General features: G+C 36.2%; 1 protein-coding gene across 2 annotated transcripts in view; it reads right to left on the bottom strand.

Annotated features, from left to right (window-relative positions):
• Nucleotides 1-3,939: 3,939 nt before the first annotated feature.
• Nucleotides 3,940-19,637, bottom strand: part of LOC138307535 (streptococcal hemagglutinin-like) — a 31,345-nt gene continuing 15,647 nt past the window's right edge. Inside the window, exons 1-6 of one of the 2 annotated variants that reach the window (XM_069248335.1) lie at nt 15,406-15,709; nt 12,041-12,401; nt 11,143-11,184; nt 10,656-10,762; nt 10,026-10,099; nt 3,940-9,659 (exon numbers count right to left, since the gene is read on the bottom strand). In XM_069248335.1, coding sequence (XP_069104436.1) covers nt 5,450-9,659; nt 10,026-10,099; nt 10,656-10,762; nt 11,143-11,184; nt 12,041-12,401; nt 15,406-15,453 — 4,842 coding nt within the window. In that variant the 5' untranslated portion in view covers nt 15,454-15,709 and the 3' untranslated portion in view covers nt 3,940-5,449. Of the gene's footprint in view, nt 9,660-10,025; nt 10,100-10,655; nt 10,763-11,142; nt 11,185-12,040; nt 12,402-15,405; nt 15,710-19,637 lie in introns of those variants that run through there. The other variant, XM_069248336.1, reaches the window with a different exon arrangement.

Below are 19,637 nucleotides of genomic sequence, written 5' to 3'. Positions count from 1 at the left end.
TTAAAGTCCTGTATTAAATCCGACTATCAATTCACAAATGTGTGCGTACTTTCAAAACGCCAGTTACAAGATTACTACTGACGCCGAATGCTTCTAGAAGCATTTTATTTGTCCTAAGAAAATGTGTGTAAAGAAAAAAGTGGAATGCGACAGAAAATGAGAGCTTCTAGGGTCTGGGTGCACCCCATGGCCAGATGCCTTCCTTTTTTGTTTCAATAAAAACATATCTTAACGATAATGTTACAAGATAGGCAAACGATGTTAAAAAAATTAATGCACATGACAAAAGGCTCCCTATTAGAAAACAGGATGATAGCAATGGTTCCTGGCACCGTATGGCCATAGACAAGACCACTAGCCTTCTTTTCTTTCGTTGTCCAATACACGAATTATGAAGATTGTGTGTAAGTTAGGGAAAATGAATTATCTAATCTGACAGATAATGTATAAAAATAAAAGCTTATATCGTTAAAAAGTTCACATACACTTTCATTAGTCCTATAAAAACCTTCAATAGGCGACCCCTAGCTGCAATATTGTAGCTCAAAAGACTTTTAGACTGAAAATGGTGTCTTCTTTAGAGCTACAATTGTTCCCTATTACTTCAAAACCTTCAAAAAAGTATGAAAAACTGTGCCCGAGTGATTTTCGGAGGCAGTGCTCCACTACGATACATAGGGACCAATTCGTACCCGGCCTAAAGGCATAGTAGGCCGGGTACGTATATTCGTTTTAGGCGGCCCCCAGACCCCCATCCTTTTCTTTGCTTCGTGCCTCTATGAAAAGATATGCTGATTTTAGGCAGTGCAATTCTGTAACTTTATATTCAAAATCTGACATTAGACGTCAAAAATAATAAACGAACATTTTTACATGGCTTCAATTATTTTTTGGAAAAAGTGTACATTTATTCGAGGGCTTCTGGGGGCCTAGGCGGCCCCCACCCAGACCCCCGCCCTTCTTCGCTTTATGTCCATATAAATATTAAGATTTTGATATTGCAATTCTGTAAGTAAAAAAAATAAATCAAAACTTCAAATAAAAAATATGACACTTGACACGAAAACTATAAATAAACATCCTTAAATGGCTTCAATTATTTTCTGGAAAATGTGTTCATGAAATCCTCAGAATGCAGGATTTTGCACCATTTATTCGAGAGCTTCTGGGGGCCTAGGCGGCCCCCAGACCCCTCGCCTGATTTGCTTTGTCCCACGCCCCCTCTAACCTCAAAACCTAAATCCGCCCCTGATCACTATTGCTCATGTAAAAGGGAACAACAAAAGGTTAACAGGTTATTATCACTAGATGACAATGATACAATTTCGATTACAAATTGAAACTTAATTTAATATACAACTTTTGTAAATTATTAAAAAAAGTATAATGTTAGAGTTCCAGGATTGTAAAGTGCAAAATGCACCTTATTTGAATGACTACCCTGGTTGGAGTTGGGGCTGAATGACCCCATCATTTTTTCTATTTTGTGTTTTATAAGAATCTAGACTTTAGCTATAGAACACAATAACTAAATATTGTACTGTAAAAGTTCTTGTTTTATGCCTTATGCAGGTTTAAATGAAAATGTATCTGCAGAAGTCACAATTCAATTACTGATACAACTGCCTAAATCCATTTGAGCTCTTATTTGTCTTTGTGAAATTATATAAGATTCTTTCATAATGTGGATATGAAGGATAGGGATGTTTTACCTGCGGGTCACAAAATGTTGTAAAATCCCAGGCTTGCTGAGGGTTTTACCAAATTTTGTGATCCCGAGGATAGAATATCCCTATCCTTCATATCCACATATGCAAGATCATTATTCTGTCATACATCGATGTTTTATTGCAATTTTACTACTATCATTTTCCGCCATTTTGAAATAAATTGGAATGAACGATACTACAAATCTATACTCCATACATGAAAATTGGATGATATCTTCAAAGCAAATTCCGTTGATTGTATATTTTAAAGTAAATCCAGACTAGTTTCTGAAAAAAAATGTTTAAAATGTACCGAGAAAATAGTTATTTTGGTAAAGCTGTGACGTCACGAGGCTTTAGTGCATGGACATGAGTGTATTGTGCTGCTAGACTAATCAGCATTACAGGTGAAAACTGTCTGAGAGAATATAAGACTCTTGTACACATGGAGGATAGGGGTATTCCACCCGAGGGGTCAGAAAATGTGGTAAAACCCGAGGCTTGCCGAGGGTTTTACCACATTTTCTGACCCCGAGGGTGGAATATCCCCTATCCTCCATGTGTACATATGAAAGAGTCTTTTTCTCTCATATCATTACCAAATTTCCGTTAAAATACCTGCTAGTCCATCATTTTACTTCATTTTTTTTCCGATTTTTTATTACATAATTTTATGCTAAAACAATAAGATATCCTTGAAAAGCATACCCGTGTTTGGCAAACTGAAAGTTTGCGGACAAAATAAGATCCTTTTGTTGTATCTCATCTGGGTGAATGTATAATTCTCTGAAAAATATTTCGTGGCCTGACCGACTTTTTTCCTATACCCGATCACATGGTACACGTTTGCGTACATCCGCGAAATATATAGCGCCAATGTACAAAACAAAAAACAATCAAAGAGAAAAGATTGATTTTGTGTGGCACATGTATTTCAGTTCTAACTACAACATTGTTGTCATTTTGAAGAAACGTAGCGGTAATTTTCACTGTTTTGTCACTTCAGTCAAAGCACTGCGTCATACGTGACGTCACGACTTTCGTCGGAATTCCATTCATATATTGGCGGTCAAGGCTACTCCGAGTCGCTCTCGATCACCATGATCAGACGATGTTTTGATTTTGGAGCTTGTTTTGTTGTATCAACATTTTTCACAGTTGTTCATATGGGATCCAGCGAACATGATTTCGATACGAGTGTCCGACCTTTGTTGTGATACAGGATTGTACTATTTAAACGGGATTCTTGTTTAGAAGCGAAGCGGAGGACTGTTCTCGCTCAGATGGTAGGCTATCGTACGTTAACTATAATATGTGGTTTTCATGTTCGACAGCATGTTTGAAATCATAAATTTGTGTCTATCATTCAGAGTTCTATAATCATTTAGCGATTGTGTGTGTTGTCAGTAAGTTAACAGAAACATGCATGCTACAGTACGGGACATGATAGTCGGTCATTTTTGGACTTAGGCCTAACCGGATGACGTGATACAGGGGCACGCAATAGATATACATGTACGTCATATTCTAATAGGATACGATGCACGCATGATCAAAATATTATATATGTTAACAGCATTTACGTGCCCCTGTGCAACAGGTAGGCTTAGATGGCATATTTCAACAGTTGTCTCCATGCAACACAAATTAATCCGCGCGCGTGAAATGCCATGTAAGATAGATTTATCTTACATAGCTATCTTACATGGGCAAACTCTATATAACATAGCCTGATATGAGAGAAAAGGGTATTCCTTGGCAAGCTTTTACAACACTCATATCCATCATATCCACATGTGAAAGAGTCTTATGATATATTTATCTGTTTAAAGTTATCTGTTTTCTTTTATGTCATATGCTTTGCTAGAAAATTTACTGGTATAACAAGCGATATACTCTTTACACGTATTTGTATACAATCTACAGAATTAGCTCTACTTAAGAAAAAAAAATAGCGTATAATCTTCCAGTGAAACCTGCGTGGGATTGACAATTAGTGATCGTCATATCGGGGTTCTGACGAGTCAACACCTCTAGATCTCATATCATGAACGACCCACACGCCAAGATCATTTTGATCATTCTTTTATCCAACTGCGTTAGTCAGCTAAGCAAACCTTGGCTGTCATGTAAATAGAAGAAATATGCCATGTCTACCTTTTCACAATAAACATCTAATTAGCTTTAGATGTATTCACTCCCGTTTACTTCAAACTAAAAAAAAACCACGTGACAATTGACAATTTATTATAATAAAATCATGTTGGTCATTAATTTAATAATTTATCAAAAATAGATAACATTACACGCTAGCTCTTCTCGGAATAACAAAATAAATAACAACAATTCACATTGCATTATCTACAATAACCTTTGCTTCGTTCTTAGATAATCATTACTGACAAAACAACTAGTCTTTGCATATTAAGGAGTAACCTCCCTTGCGGGTATTTGTCCATTTTGACAATGTTTAGAGCGGCACTTACGTCGTTTTCTCTTAAACATATGGCGTTGTGCTCGCAAACACATGCTGTCACAACAAATACATATTCGTAAGGGTAGATAACCCTTTCATACACATAATAACAAACATATGCCATTATTTAACATTAACAAGTTATATGTTTACTCGGACATTGTAATAATGATAAGGTACACGAATTTAAACCTTGTTTGTTGGAAAGGTTTCAATAACAGTCATGCTCTCTTATAGCAAATATGATAGCAATACTACTGGGCTCATCTATATAATGCACCTATATTTAAGTTACCCTTTGCCTATTTAATTCAATATTATCCCAGAATTCGACAAAATCACATAAACCTGATTTTGTGATAGAGCTAGTATGTTATAATAACTTGTCTTCTACAACGTAATAGAAACTAATAATAAACATTAACACATTTTATTTTAAAAAATGATAATTATTTACATACTTAAAACATGTAAAGATGCAAATTTCAATTTTAGAATTCATGTTATCATTCATACTACAAAACATATTTCAACATCATTAAAAAAGGTCACGCACACTCATTACACTATTACATAACATCCATACACACGTCAAACACAGAAACTCACTCATAGGACCGTCCATACTGAATGCTTTGATACTTTTTTATATATCATTTGATAGTTACAAACTTTCATGATGGTTGCATGTACTATTGCATTAATCGGTATCGAAACTTTTTTCTCTATACCCACTAAAATTCTAAAATCTTTCATAAAATCACAATCAAATGACATTATCCCTTATTTATACGCAGTCACTAATCGAATAACTGCCGTCCCTAGCATACAAGTTACGAATTGATAATGCACCTGATATGTCAGCTTTTCGGCTAAATAGCCCATTTGTGGTACGAGTTCTTACACAGAGAGTGAATCTGTTTCCGGATTTCAATTGTACAACAGCACTTCATACGTTTTTGAGCTTTGTAGACGGCACATCAATATCATGTATTTCGATGCTGACCAGAGAAACATCAGTTCCATCATCATAGGATGGATTCGATGGAATCTCAGCCATGCTACACATTTCGTTAGAACCATTACTTAATGCTGTTACCATTACCTGTGTAGATTTCTCTACAAACTTTCAACCGTGGAACAAATTCCTTTGGGGTCATCGCTACTACATGGCAGTTTTGTAACTAAGTAAATAGCCTGTAACTTTGATGTCGCAAGTAACTGCACTATCGACTGATGACGCATTAGGATATAGACGTAGTGACTACAGTACTAAGTCTGATGACGTGGCAGAAATATCAATAGATGAGGACACAGACGATGATAAGTTTTGCGATGAAAGTACTGATGTAAACAAAGTTGGATTTTCAAGTGCTGAAGTGATATACGAGCTATAAATGGAGGAAGAGACAGTGTTTGATAAGGATGACGTTTCTAACGACGATGTCATCGACGGAAAAGCATCACTAAGGACAGATGAGGAGGACCTTAAAAACGAGGTTAAATCTATTGACGAATCAGACGAAGGATATATTGATGAAGATATAGAAGAATTATCAGAAATCGAGGTCATGGATGGAAACATAAAAGATGACGACAAAGAAGAATTATCGACAGATGGTGTCGTAAAGGATGAAGATTCGGCAGATGCATCTGATGGATATATAGACATAGACATATCAATGTCAGACGTCATGGACGGAGAATCAATAACAGATGAAGCATTCAAGGACACTGACGACATATCGACAGATGATGGTGAAATAGTTACAGATGATGGAGATATTGTTACAGACATTGATAAAGTGTCGCTAGACGAGATGACGCTATATGGCGTCATTGATGAAGCATAAATAGACGATTCTGAAGGCGATATGGATGAAGATAAAGATGAAATATCTTTTGATGATGTAATTAAATTAGAAACATCAACAGATGGAGCAGATGAAGACATTGATAAAAACATTGATGTTATACCAGAAGGTGTTATTGAAGGTGATACATCAATGGACGTTGAAACAGATGAGGAAATTGATGTAGGCAAAGATGAAAATGAGGTAGCTGACATAATTGAAGAGGAAACATTAGCGAATGTATCAGACGAGATTATTGACGAAGATATATATGACATGACGCTAGATGACGTCATCAAAGGAGAAGCATCACTGGATGAAAAATCGTAAGAGGACGCTAATGAAGGAGAAACAACGATAAATGATACTATTGAAGGCGAAACATCGACAGATGATGCCATTGAAGGCGAAACATCGACAGATGACACCATTGAAGGAGAAACAGCAACAGATGATGCTATTGAAGGCGAAACATCGACAGATGATGCTATTGAAGACGAAACATCGACAGATGACACCATTGAAGGGGAAACAGCAACAGATGATGCTATTGAAGGCGAAACATCGACAGATGATGCTATTGAAGACGAAACATCAACAGATGACACCATTGAAGGGGAAACATTGATAGATGATGCTATTGAAGAGGAAACATCGACAGTGGAAACAGAAGGGGACATTGAGGAAGGCGTCAATGAAGACATTTCGAGGGACGATGTCATTGACGCAGATACGTCGATAGATGAAACCGACATTGATATAACGCCAGAAGATGGGATTGAAGAAGTTGTACCTACAGATGTGAGAAATGGGGACATTGATGAAGTAATTAATGACGTATCGATAGATGATGATATCGAAGGAGAAACATATGCAGATGACTGAGATTGAGGCGTTGATGATAACATAGATGAATCACCGATAAATGACGACATTGAAGGAGATACATCAACAGATCCAATATATGGTGACATTGACGAAGACATGGAAGAAAGATCGACGGATGAAACTGAAGACAGCATTGGTGTCACAGATGCAGAAACACCGAGAACTGATGGCATGGGTAGAGACGTAGTTGACATACCTGCATATGACGTCATTGAAGAGGAAATATCAGATGGAAGAGGTGAGGACAACGATGGAGAGATTGATGTCATATCGATATCTGAAGTCACTGAAGAAGACACAATTCCAGATGAAACATATTGAGAAACTGATGAAAATATTGATGAGGGCATTGATGAAGGTATTGATGACATGTAGTCAGAAGACGAAATTGACGGAGACATATTAGACGAAACAATCGAGGAAATGGATGGAGGCATTGATGGCTTATTGATATGTGACGAAGAAGAAACGGATTGAGTCATTGACGGAGACGTAGATGTAAGATGATCAGATGCTGACAACGAAGGGGAAACATCGGCAGATGGAATTGGTGAGGAGGAAAACATAGACATTGATGGAGATATTGATAAAGGCATAGACGAAATATCAGATGATGTCAAGGAGGGAGAAACATTAATTGGTGTAACTGATGAAGATATTGATGATGACATCGCTGACATATCGACAGAAGAGGTCATTGAAGGGGATACATCGGAAGATAAAACAGACGAGGATGTTGATGATGGCCATGACGCGGACATTGATGAAGGTAAAGATGACATAGGCACAGAAGAAATAGAAGGAGAAGTATCGGTAAAAAAATCAGACAAGGACATTAATGAGGAAGGTATAGATGATGTACTATCAACGGAAGACAACATTGAAGGAGAAATACCAACAGATGAGACAGACGATAACACTGATGAGATATCGACATTAGGCGTAATGGAAAGAGATGCATCGGCAGATGAAACAGAGGAGAACATTATTGAAGACATTGCCGATGGCAAAGATGACATATCGACAGAAGACGACACCGAAGGGGATATGTTGGCAGAGGGTGAAGTGGGCGCGGACACTGATAACGAAGTCGATATCAATGTAGAACCAGGCATAGGCATGGATGTCATAGAAATCGCCTCAGTCGGGGATAACGTAGCAGTTGACGACAATAAAGTTTCTGCAGTTGATGATGCCATCATTGTTACACCAGGAGCTGATGACGTTAACGTAATTTCATCATTTATCGATACCGTTGAAGCGTCTGAAGGAGACATCGATGACACGATTTGCTGGGAAGCAGATGAAGTTGCTATCGCTGGCGACGATGACGAAACCTCTACGGACATTGAAGATGCCAATGCTGCAGTTGCAGAGGTAGAGATTACATCCACAAATAATGTTGATGACACATCACTGGCCGCATGTGTCGAAGCAGCAACTTTAGATGACGAAGTGGAATCAACATCTAAGGTTGAGGACATTGAACCCACAGTAGACATCATAGACGAAATTGAATCTACATTAGACGTCATGAAAGACGACATTGAATCAGTAATGACTGGCGAAAACGTTGGGTCTATATTAGAAACTACAGAAGATGATGAGTCAACAACGGTTGAAGTTGAGGTTGAATCAACTGATGACGCTATAGAAAACGTCGAATCTACAGCAGGCACTGTAGAAGTGGAATCGACAGTAGGCGTCATAGATGACATCGGTTCGGAAGTAGACGTTACTGATAATGTTGAATCATCAATGGCTGACGAGGGCATTGCATCAACAGTAGACGACATAGATGTTGAGGACGTTGAATCTACAGAAGACAATACAGATGACGTCGAATCTTCAGTAGCGGCTATGGAGGATGACGGATCTACAGTAGCGTCAATAGAGGATGTCGTATCTACAGTTGCGGCTATGGAGGATGTCGGATCTACAGTGGCAGCTATGGAGGATGTCGGATCTACAGTAGGATCTACGGTAGCAGCTATGGAGGATGTCGGATCTACAGTAGCATCTATGGAGGATGTCGGATCTACAGTAGCAGCTATGGAGGATGATGGATCTAAAGTTGCGGCTATGGAGGATGTTGGGTCTACAGTAGCAGCTATGGAAGATGTCGGATCTAAAGTTGCGGCTATGGAGGATGTCGAATCTACAGTAGCAGCTATAGAGGATATCGGATCTACACTAGCGTCTATGGAAGATGTCGGATCTACAGTAGCGTCTATGGAAGATGTCGGATCTACAGTAGCGTCTATGGAAGATGTCGAATCTACAGTTGCGGCTATGGAGGATGTCGGATCTACAGTAGCGTCTATGGAAGATGTCAGATCTACAGTAGCGTCTATGGAAGATGTCGGATCTACAGTAGCAGTTATGGAAAATGTTTGATCTACAGTAGCGTCTATGGAAGATGTTGAATCCACAAAGATTGATGACGACGGAGAATCTACAGGAGACGCTATGGACGTCGTTAACTCTACAGAGGAAGCCACGGATGATGTTGAGAAAGGCGTTGGTGATGACGTTTCCACAGCTGTCACCGATAATGTTGTGCCACTAAATACCACAACAGTCAGAGAGGTCGGGTTCAGAAAGACCACATTACCAGACCCGAAGCCATTCTGTCCGTTACTGGAGATAGTGTCCGAGATTTGCTGAAACACCGCTGACGGGTCTGGATCAGCCGTGTACACCATTTTATAGTCCACTATCACACTACCACGCCTGGAACATAAATAGATTACAAGTATTTATTTTTGTTTCAATTATATCATAGATTCAAACACTTACTTTTCTTTTATAGATTAAAGACTGTTCTCAATTGGCATAGTCTATGATTACATGATTCATAAATATGGTATATTTCTTGTTTGATAGATTTTGTGTTTATGTTCGTATATCTGGGACGCATGATCACGTTCAGTATCTCCCTAGCTAAAGCTTATTATAGTTTAATATATGAAACCTAGTGCAGGAGTCAACCAAATATAACTGGAGCGTTTGTAATTCTGACATGTATCCTTTGTTTGTGTGACATATATCATCACGATTACCATAACACATCAGACTTCTGTGTAGACGTTTACTTACGTAAATCCGAGAACTATACAGGAATGATATGTGTCTCGAAATGGGGATGTGGAGGTCTTCTGGATAACTGATATCTGTAAACCAAAGATCATCACTTCTGTCAGTTGATGTGGTAATATTTCATGATGTAATATACGTATCAAGGAACAACCACTAATGAATGTAAGTATCTTTTGTTGGAGATTCTGTTGGCATCCATCGAGTTATAAATGCGGGTTGACAAAGATATCTATCATCACTGAAAATAATAGATGATTTATTTTGACGATAGTTTTAAATACTTAGTACTCATTTTCTAATTAATTTCAACAAATTTTATAGCAAATAAGAGGCGAATGGATTGGACATCAGGCAAAGCCTAAATTAGACATATCCAAACAAATCCGGTATGGCACAATTATCAACAAAATATTTTAAATATCTAATATTACATCATGAATTGATATTATGTTAGTGTATATCGCCAACCTATCACCGTAGAACTCCTTTTCTAACCGCTGAAACGGATGAAAACAAATACCAAGGATGATAGTTAAGGGCAGTAAGTAAATTTGGTATTGGATAAGTTATCACTGTCTTTGGATACATAACACTGTAAACAAAGTTTACATAATTTTCCATTTTACTCACGGCTGCACAGAAGTCCTCGACCGCTTGTTTGTACGCTGCTGTGTCCGGATCATTAAGAGCTGCCGAAAAGTTTCTGTTCGCCATAGTTAGGCTACCTTGTAATACCGCTAATATAAAAAACGAAACAAATATACAAATACAAAAATCATTTTTATTGAGATAAAATGTTAATCAAACGTGTATGTAAAAAGTTTGTTAAAGTAAAAGTTAGACTTTTACGCACGACATCGATTTGATAAAATATTTTATATCAAATATACTTGATTACTTAGTGTTTCAAGTAACAAGACTATGTAAAGAACCATCTTCAATGTAACATACACTGTATATCTAGATGGATTTGTAGTGGAGTGTCTGTCATTACGATGGAATGTCGTAACACAAAATACAGTTGAATCACGTTATCTTATCTGATATTCAAATATATTTGATATTATATAATTACAGCATTACCATTTTGAGAAACAAATAAGGTATATGATCTTACCTTGGGGCGTTGCAGTAACAGAACTGGACTGGGACTGTGATACTGTAAATTAAATGATATCAATAACAAAATCTCCAAACGGTACCATAACACACGAAAGAAACCTAAGACCACTTTATTTAATGTATTTGTCTGGTGATATCCGTTCCGGAGTTTACTGTAAACTCACACCAGATAATAATGTGTCAAAATGCTACGGTTTTTTCTTTTGTTTTTACTTTTTTATTTTTATTTATTCATTTATTTATTTGTTTTGGTAGGAATCATTTTTATTATTATTATTTTATATATGTTTTTTCAATAAAAAAGTCGATCGCAGAGTAAGCAATATATAATTATCTCTATATCACATAACTACCAGTTCAAATTGGTACCCAGGATATGTGTTATATCAAAGCAGTCACATAGTTACAACAAATATAAATTGTAGTTTTAGTTACATATGTTTACATTTACTTGTCACTTCTATTATATAAACTAACCTAGGCAAAGTGAATTATATGACGATATAACTGACACCCAAAACGTGACCATTATGACGTCACTAACGTTGACGTGGTTACGTCAACTGATCACCGTGAATATGGCTGTTCCATCTTATGGATTAAATCGTCGTTGTTAAACGGTTTTTCTGGGCTAGCTAAGCAATGTTAATGCAGATACCCCAAAATGAGTTGATAATGTAAATATAGGCATTGACTATCTTCCTATGGCATTTTTGGTCTATATAGATGCAATAGGAAAATAGTTTAATGCTTAAACCACATCTAAGACGAATTGTAGTTTTACTTACATATAACAGCTAAGACGAATTGTAGTTTTACTTACATATAACAGCTAAGACGAACTGTAGTTTTACTTACATATAACAGCTAAGACGAACTGTAGTTTTACTTACATATAACAGCTAAGACGATTGACGCCACCACTACCCCGATAAAACTCATCACCAATAGAACACACAGGACTAGTCGACACGTTGAGGAGTCCGGCTTCTTTGACCCCGTGTATTCACTTGAAGAGTCGTGATCCGATCTGTGTTTGTGACGGAACCACAAGCGGGGATCTGTGCCGATAACCAGTTCCTCTCGTGGTGCCATGTGGAAGTTATACGCCCCATAACTATCGATAGGGTCAAACACATTGTCATAGGCTAACACAGGGTCACTATATTTCCCATCCCTACTTCCGTTTCCGTTTCTAGATTGTTCTTCCAGATGATTCGTACTTCCGGAATACATCGATGTTAAACGAGGCCACTGAAACATAGTTAATAAACACCAATTAATTGTAGGACATATTGATGTTACTGTTTTTAACTTCATAGAGGTATAAAAGAAATTTTGTTTGCAAAGCGTGCGTGTCCATGAAGCGGATTCTTAAAGGTTTGCAAACAAAATTTAATATTTCTTCAGACTACTTGATAACATAAATACATTTTAACGTACGATTCTGTTGATTTTCCAATTGATTACTTTTTTTTAATTAATACGCAATGTCGACGTCTCTATTGTGACGTCATGAATAAATCGGATTTTCGCGCCATTCTCGGATTTTTTCCTCGTAGTATCCAATCAAAGATTTGGATTTAATTTGAAAACAACTAAGAATTAATTATAATTCAATCTTTCTCGCGATCATTATGGTCATTGGGTTAAAAGGTTAAAGAAACATCGATTTGCAACGTAGCCTTTGATTGTCTATCACGACGGCATATTTTATAATAGGCATATTTTATAATAGTGTATTAAAAGATGGAATTTCCTTGGATTACATTGAATTTTAAACTTAAATATATTCCATGGGCAATGGAGCTACACCATTAAACCAAGAGTGGTTATCATCGCAGACCGTTTCGCATACATATCCGACCGTTTCGCATACATATACTCCTATGTTTTGATCATACTTCATAAGTTTTTCCTTAATTAGTTGAAAGATAAGTGTGCATAGCGCGCATTGATAACCACGTATGGTATTAAGTTTTTGTCATAATACAAATAAATATCAAAAAAATATAGGTATGCATGATGACATTTACAATGTTATCTGAAAACTACAATCTGGTGTTTCGGAATAGTATTCTTGATAAATCTAGAATGGCGACTACACTACGGTAGCATTACCTATCGAACAGGAGAGCAATGACATTCTTTTGTAATCTATGTCAAAAGTATAAATTCATAATTCAATCTTTTTTATTTCATGCTGGTCTACAACTTAAATTTTGCTTTACTTTTAAGAAAATATGCCCAGATGAGTAAATCAATTTCGAAATGAAAACTTCCGTCATATATAATGATGTTTATAATAAAACGTTGACAGAATGAAGTGTGATATTTTTACCGACATAAATAACGCAATCACTTAACTCTGAACAGATATTCAGGTACTGCCTTTTAAAAATGTTTATTTGATGAAGAAATGCTAGCCTGACAGAAATGATTTATCACTTTAAATTTCTATGCTCAATTACAGCAACAGGCACCAATGTTGTGAATTGCGTCTTATTTTCTGGTTGACAGGTTTAGATACGTTCTTTGCACATACATTTAATGGGAAAATTGATAACTAAAATCATAAATCTTGCCTCAAATACTCAGACATTAAATAATGTTTCCTCAAATATTTAAACATGAAATGCACAATGTTGACTATCAATGTTGCCTCCATATATGAGCATATCCAATGCAAGTAAAATAGTGAGTCACCAATAGTCAATTTGATGAGAATTCAAAGTCTTAAATATTTTAATAAGGTCTTATTTCGATTAATTAAGAAAAAACACAATACTCTTAGAACGTTTTCATTGGGTTTTTTTAACATTTGTGACCGTCCTTAATATATATTTTATTCGTTCTTTTTTGTATCTTGACAAACACTGTTTCTTATTTGCTCCATTCACACAAGTTTGGTATATATTAGAACCAGGAGCACCTGAATATCAGAGGTATCTAACATTTTTAATGCAACACTAGTCCTCACACAGCATTGTGTATCAGTAACCATGCAGTGGTTTAGCGATAACACAAGAAATCATTTGACTGTATCATGAAAGATACTGTTTCTTAGGCAATAAACAGCTGATTTACAGTCATCTATCGGACGGAAGAAACTTTAGAATTGTGTGAAAATTTTTGTTCCCAATATTTTGGAAATCGGCCTTTGGCTTCATCCAATATTTTTTCGGAAAGAAACGACTATTCAATATCAAATTGACAAAAAATCGGTCAATGCTTTTGCGTTTTGTTCTGACAAGGTTTGAAGACAGTATGTATATGACCGATGGAGTCAGTTGTCTGTATGTGATTATCATCGTGTGATATGCTGATATACATGATAGGTATAGATATGGAAATGAGTGTGATAAAATCTATATGAACGTTTAACAGCCTACAAAAAAGGAGTGTTCAACCGTATCCTATACCCGGCTATAACAACACTACCGTACAATAACACGAGATGTAGTATATTACTCAAGGAAAATAATGATCAAACATTGCTACTGAAGCCTAAATATAAAAATTCGGGGGATAGGTATTTTTATATTTTATACGGGAAAGTCTAGATTATCTAGCGTCGTTAAAATAGTACCTTTAATCGTTCATTACTATTTTTCTTATTCATATTATATTTAATATGACGTGTCATAGCAAATAAAATAATAAAATAACAGAAATGCAAATCAACATTGTATTAAAAGCGTGTACACGACGAAATTATTAGAGCTGTCATTTCCTTTTATAAAACAATCGAAGACAAAACTAAATGGTATTGAACTGGTAATGAGGTCCATCATTTGACACTCCTGAAGATGGTATCATTTTAGTTTCTGGAGGCTGTAACTGAAGATAGAGACCTGGAATTAAGTCACCACCCCGGGGCTACACCTGATATCTGTAATTAAGTCACCATCCCCTGGGTTACACCTGATATCTGTAATTAAGTCACCACCCCCTGGGTTCCACCTGATACCTGTAAATAAGTCACCACCCCCTGGGTTACACCTGATATCTGTAATTAAGTCACCACCCCCTGGGTTCCACCTGATACCTGTAAATAAGTCACCATCCCCTGGGTTACACCAGATATCTGTAATGAAGTCACCAACCCCGGGGTTAAACCCGATACCTGTAAATAAGTCACCATTCCCAGGGTTACACCTAATACCTGTAATTAAGTCACCACCCCCGGGGTTACACCTGATACCTGTAATTAAGTCACCACCCCTGGGGTTACACCTGATACTGCCATTCTACTCACCTCCATGTAAAACCGAGGGCGATACCTGTCGTACCAGTAATACGCCATCCTCCGGGTTTAAAGTAAATCCCAATTAGTAAGATATATATAACGTATAATTACATATCATCCATATGATAGAAAGTCGGTACTATTCCGAAACACAGAAATGTAGTCCTTATTGTCATAGATCCATCAGTACACAAAACGTTCAGTGCAATGTGCATTTTCTCCTGGCCAGGTAGGTATAACACCACGGAAGGCGTCACGCCCGAATTGACCTCTGTCCTGTGGCACCAGATCTGATCTAGTGGTCAGTCAGACCATTAAGTGATGTCCTTGGGTCGGTGTGGTAGTCCTGTATGATATTGGCAGGCCTATCATCACCTTTATACACCACCACATAGGTCTATCTATTAGGAGCTGTAAGACGAGCTCTAACAGCGACACACCGGAATACTAATGATGGACCATCACCATTCATCACTCTACCGTTAAAAACACGCCCTCGAGAGAATACTTCAAAACTCACGAATTACACAAATCACCGAAAAAAGGCCTGGCATAGATAAATTATTATTCATTCTTGAAATTGTCTGTGTAAAATGTCATTTCCAAGAGAGAAAAAAAGAGAACTGAATCCATTATATATCAATTCACTTCACTTTCTGTACAAGATGTCACCTATGTAATCAATTACGTAGTTACTGTTTAACATGTTGTTCCCTGTAAGTATATGGCGATAAGTCAGGTGTCTTTCTACAGTTTATGTAAAACATCATGGTGAGTTACATCATACAGAGAGACGGTGTATGGCAGATAAAGACAATTATGTTACACTTGTATTAAACAGATCTACAACTTTAATCCATCAGCAAAAACTTGTCAAATTTAATGTTCAATTACTCAATTTATATTTCATTAATGTCAGGTAAATTAACATGTAATCAGACTTAATGCTGACATAATCTCCTTTGAAGACTATATTAGGAAAGAACATAAACTAAGTTGATTTATCGCATATGGAACAGTACACCTCAGTAATTGTAAAATAATTTATTTCAAATTTCATTAAAAATTTTTATTGTTTTATAACATATTCTGTAGAGTTTGTCCGTCATGCAAAAGGTTATTTTTCAAAAAGCCAAAACATATTATAAAACATTATGAAATAATTTATTTCAGCATTTGTTTAAATTTTATATTGTTTTTGTAGTAATATATTCTGTAGACGTTGCTCGTCATGCAATAGAGCTACTTCAAATTCATATCGCCATTGTATAATACCGGTAAACTGAAGTAACATACCCCAGTGAGTGTTTAATATCCTAGTGTGGTCCTCGTGATAACGATGCAATGCTATTTTTCATAATTAATTATGATATGATGAATACAAAACGTTTCACAAATACCTGGTGTTACATTGCAGTTAAAATGACATAAATAGATGTCCTTGGTATCCAGTTCATACTGATTGCTTTTCTGATTACACTTATAATATCACATAAAACCTCTCCTGGGCACCTATACTAAACATATGTGTACCTTGATTTAAATAATGATACCTAATACATATTGATTGTGTGCTTGAACAGTCTTTTGTCTTCTAAACAACTTAACGAAATGAACTATATTCCAAACTGGTAAGTTTTTTATAATGTTATATTGTTATACTTAAGACGCACGTTGCTGCCGCCTTGAATGGCTAGACGCTGTGAGAGGAGGAATATAATAACAATGACATTTGTTTAACACATTGCGAAACACGATCATGTCATCTTTCAAATTTCCACGAAGGAATATAATCAAAACATCCCATGCTATACAGTAGTTAAACCTTGATTTCTAATAGATGTACTGATTGCCTGATCTCGTCACATTCATTTTTGCGTCACCGTGCTATACGCGTTTGTGAAGTTCAACGATGTCTTGTCAAACTAGATATACAAGTGTATGATGTTTTCAATTTCAGCTGCTCGAATTAAATTGGTTTTTGAGGGTTTTTTTTATTACAATTTGTTATCATATCATATTGTTTGCTCTTTCAACATGTGTTGATGAACTAACACGCTGTTTATTTATCTTTTTTCTTTTTATGCTTTTGTTTGTTTCCATGTTTTAAATGATACCATAAGCAATATATCAAAACGTTCCTGAGGTACGTTTATACCTTTGACAAATCAGACGCAACGACATCTGAGACAAACCTCCCGGACTGTCCATCATCTGATAACTTCAAAACCATCTACGTGTGTGTGGCTTATATCATTCAGGTCTGATGAATTACACTTAAATGACCCTAACTGTTAATAGGACGTAAAACCTAGTAACTAAAACCAATAATTATGTTTTATCATTATTATTAATATATCACCCTACATTAGGACTTTTAAGACCTTCACTAAAACACCTATAACAACACTTATCAGGAAACGCATGATACACCATTTTGATATATACGCTATTTTAAACTTTCATTTGATTTTCATCGGCCGTTTTTCTGCTGTGTTTTTTCTCCTTTCTTGGACTGTTATTATGTTCACGATTTCCGAATGTTGGTATGCTCTTCTTCCTTTAATATACCTTTCACCACCACAAACAAGCTAAATATAGGTATTGTGTATTGATCAGTATATGTGTAAACACCTGTCAATTATGTTCCAAGGAAATGACACATCGATCAGATCGAATATCTTACCTCCTGACACCCAACATATAGATAGGTGTCGCTCACGTGCAGCCCGGGGGGACAGGAGAACGACATGGTAATGATAATATCATTATCATCACACATTTATTGATAATGTTGATCATTTCCTAAGGAGATGACCTTAATGTATTTTCCTATATCTAACGCTATGTGTGTCACACCTTTCGTTAATTTCCGCTGCATAATGTTAGGTGTATAATGCATAGTCAGAATTCCTCAATGACCTTGCTAATACGCCAACTGATTGACCGAATCTCCATTGCTGGTAATGGGGACAGCTAATCCAATTTTGATAGAAAACTTGAATGATAAACAAACCAACAGTTCCACTTTTTTATCATACCTTTATTGGCAATACTCAGTGAAATTTCAAATATCTTTTTTTTTCAATTTCATTGAAATAAACGATAATTATTAATGTATTTGTATGATGATATTGTTCACATAAAATCATAGCGATATATCAACATTTCTTAATCCAAAATCGGTGTAATGAGAGGAAATATAGATTGGTACATAGACCAAAGTAAGTGGTGAATGGGACAAGGAAACTGATGTTCAGGAGAATAATGTGTTCTCTGTTCAATTAATGTTAAATCTAGCTCAATTTTCCAAGCAGGTACTAAAGCAGTAGGTTATTGTAGTTTATTGTACAAGACGAACAGATATATGAAGTGAAATGAGTCATTAATATGCATGTACAGACATATGCAGCATAAAAACTGTAAATAAAAGTATATAGATTTATCTTGCAACTTTTTGTTCATATGAAAGAAACTTTATCTTGTTCAATCATGCTTGCGTTCTTTGAAATTATACTCCGACAAATGCCGGGTTTTGTCCACGGCAGCGTCCGATTTTATCAGTGCATGTAACTTGAGGAACATATTATACCAAAATGGCCTCGTAAATCTGGAAAGTCTTTTATGGCTTATACAAACATCAAAGTGGATTTTGCAGATGCGTAATAAATTCTGACGATACAATGTGATTTACATGTGTTGTGGTGTACGAATTTGAGGACCAACATGCTGAACAGCTATATAATTGTGCTATAATGAGGCTGGACTACGACAACAGGCTAGAAAATCGACCCAGCACTACGAGCTGCAAGTTGTTTTAAATGGTCTTATAACTCTTTAGTTTTGTTTACATATTTACCTGTATTACTATAGGTGTGACTCTAATTATCGGTTATATAGTTATCGCGATAGGTACCTTGTATTACCTGAAACACATCAATCACTACTTTATTAAATAACATTACTACAGGAAGAATAACTATGTGATGAAATTGTCTTCATCTGGCCGGAAGTCTCTCAGATAAATACTCACACAGCATGGTATACTACTGAATAGTTTAAGGCATTTTTTCTGTTGCTTCATGTGATTGCAACCACTATATGTAGAGACAGAAACCGCGTGCACTTTCTGAGCAGTTGAACGTAATTTCAGTATTTATTTTTATAAGTTGCTGTCCAAATTATATTTCTTATATTTCTATTATCTTTTTGCCACAATACCGGCTGAGATGATAAATAAA

This window comes from Argopecten irradians, chromosome 14 (assembly GCF_041381155.1).
Source record: "Argopecten irradians isolate NY chromosome 14, Ai_NY, whole genome shotgun sequence".
NCBI lineage: Eukaryota > Metazoa > Mollusca > Bivalvia > Pectinida > Pectinidae > Argopecten > Argopecten irradians.
Note: the sequence above shows the minus strand (reverse complement) of the source record. Positions and strands in the feature narration are given on the sequence as shown.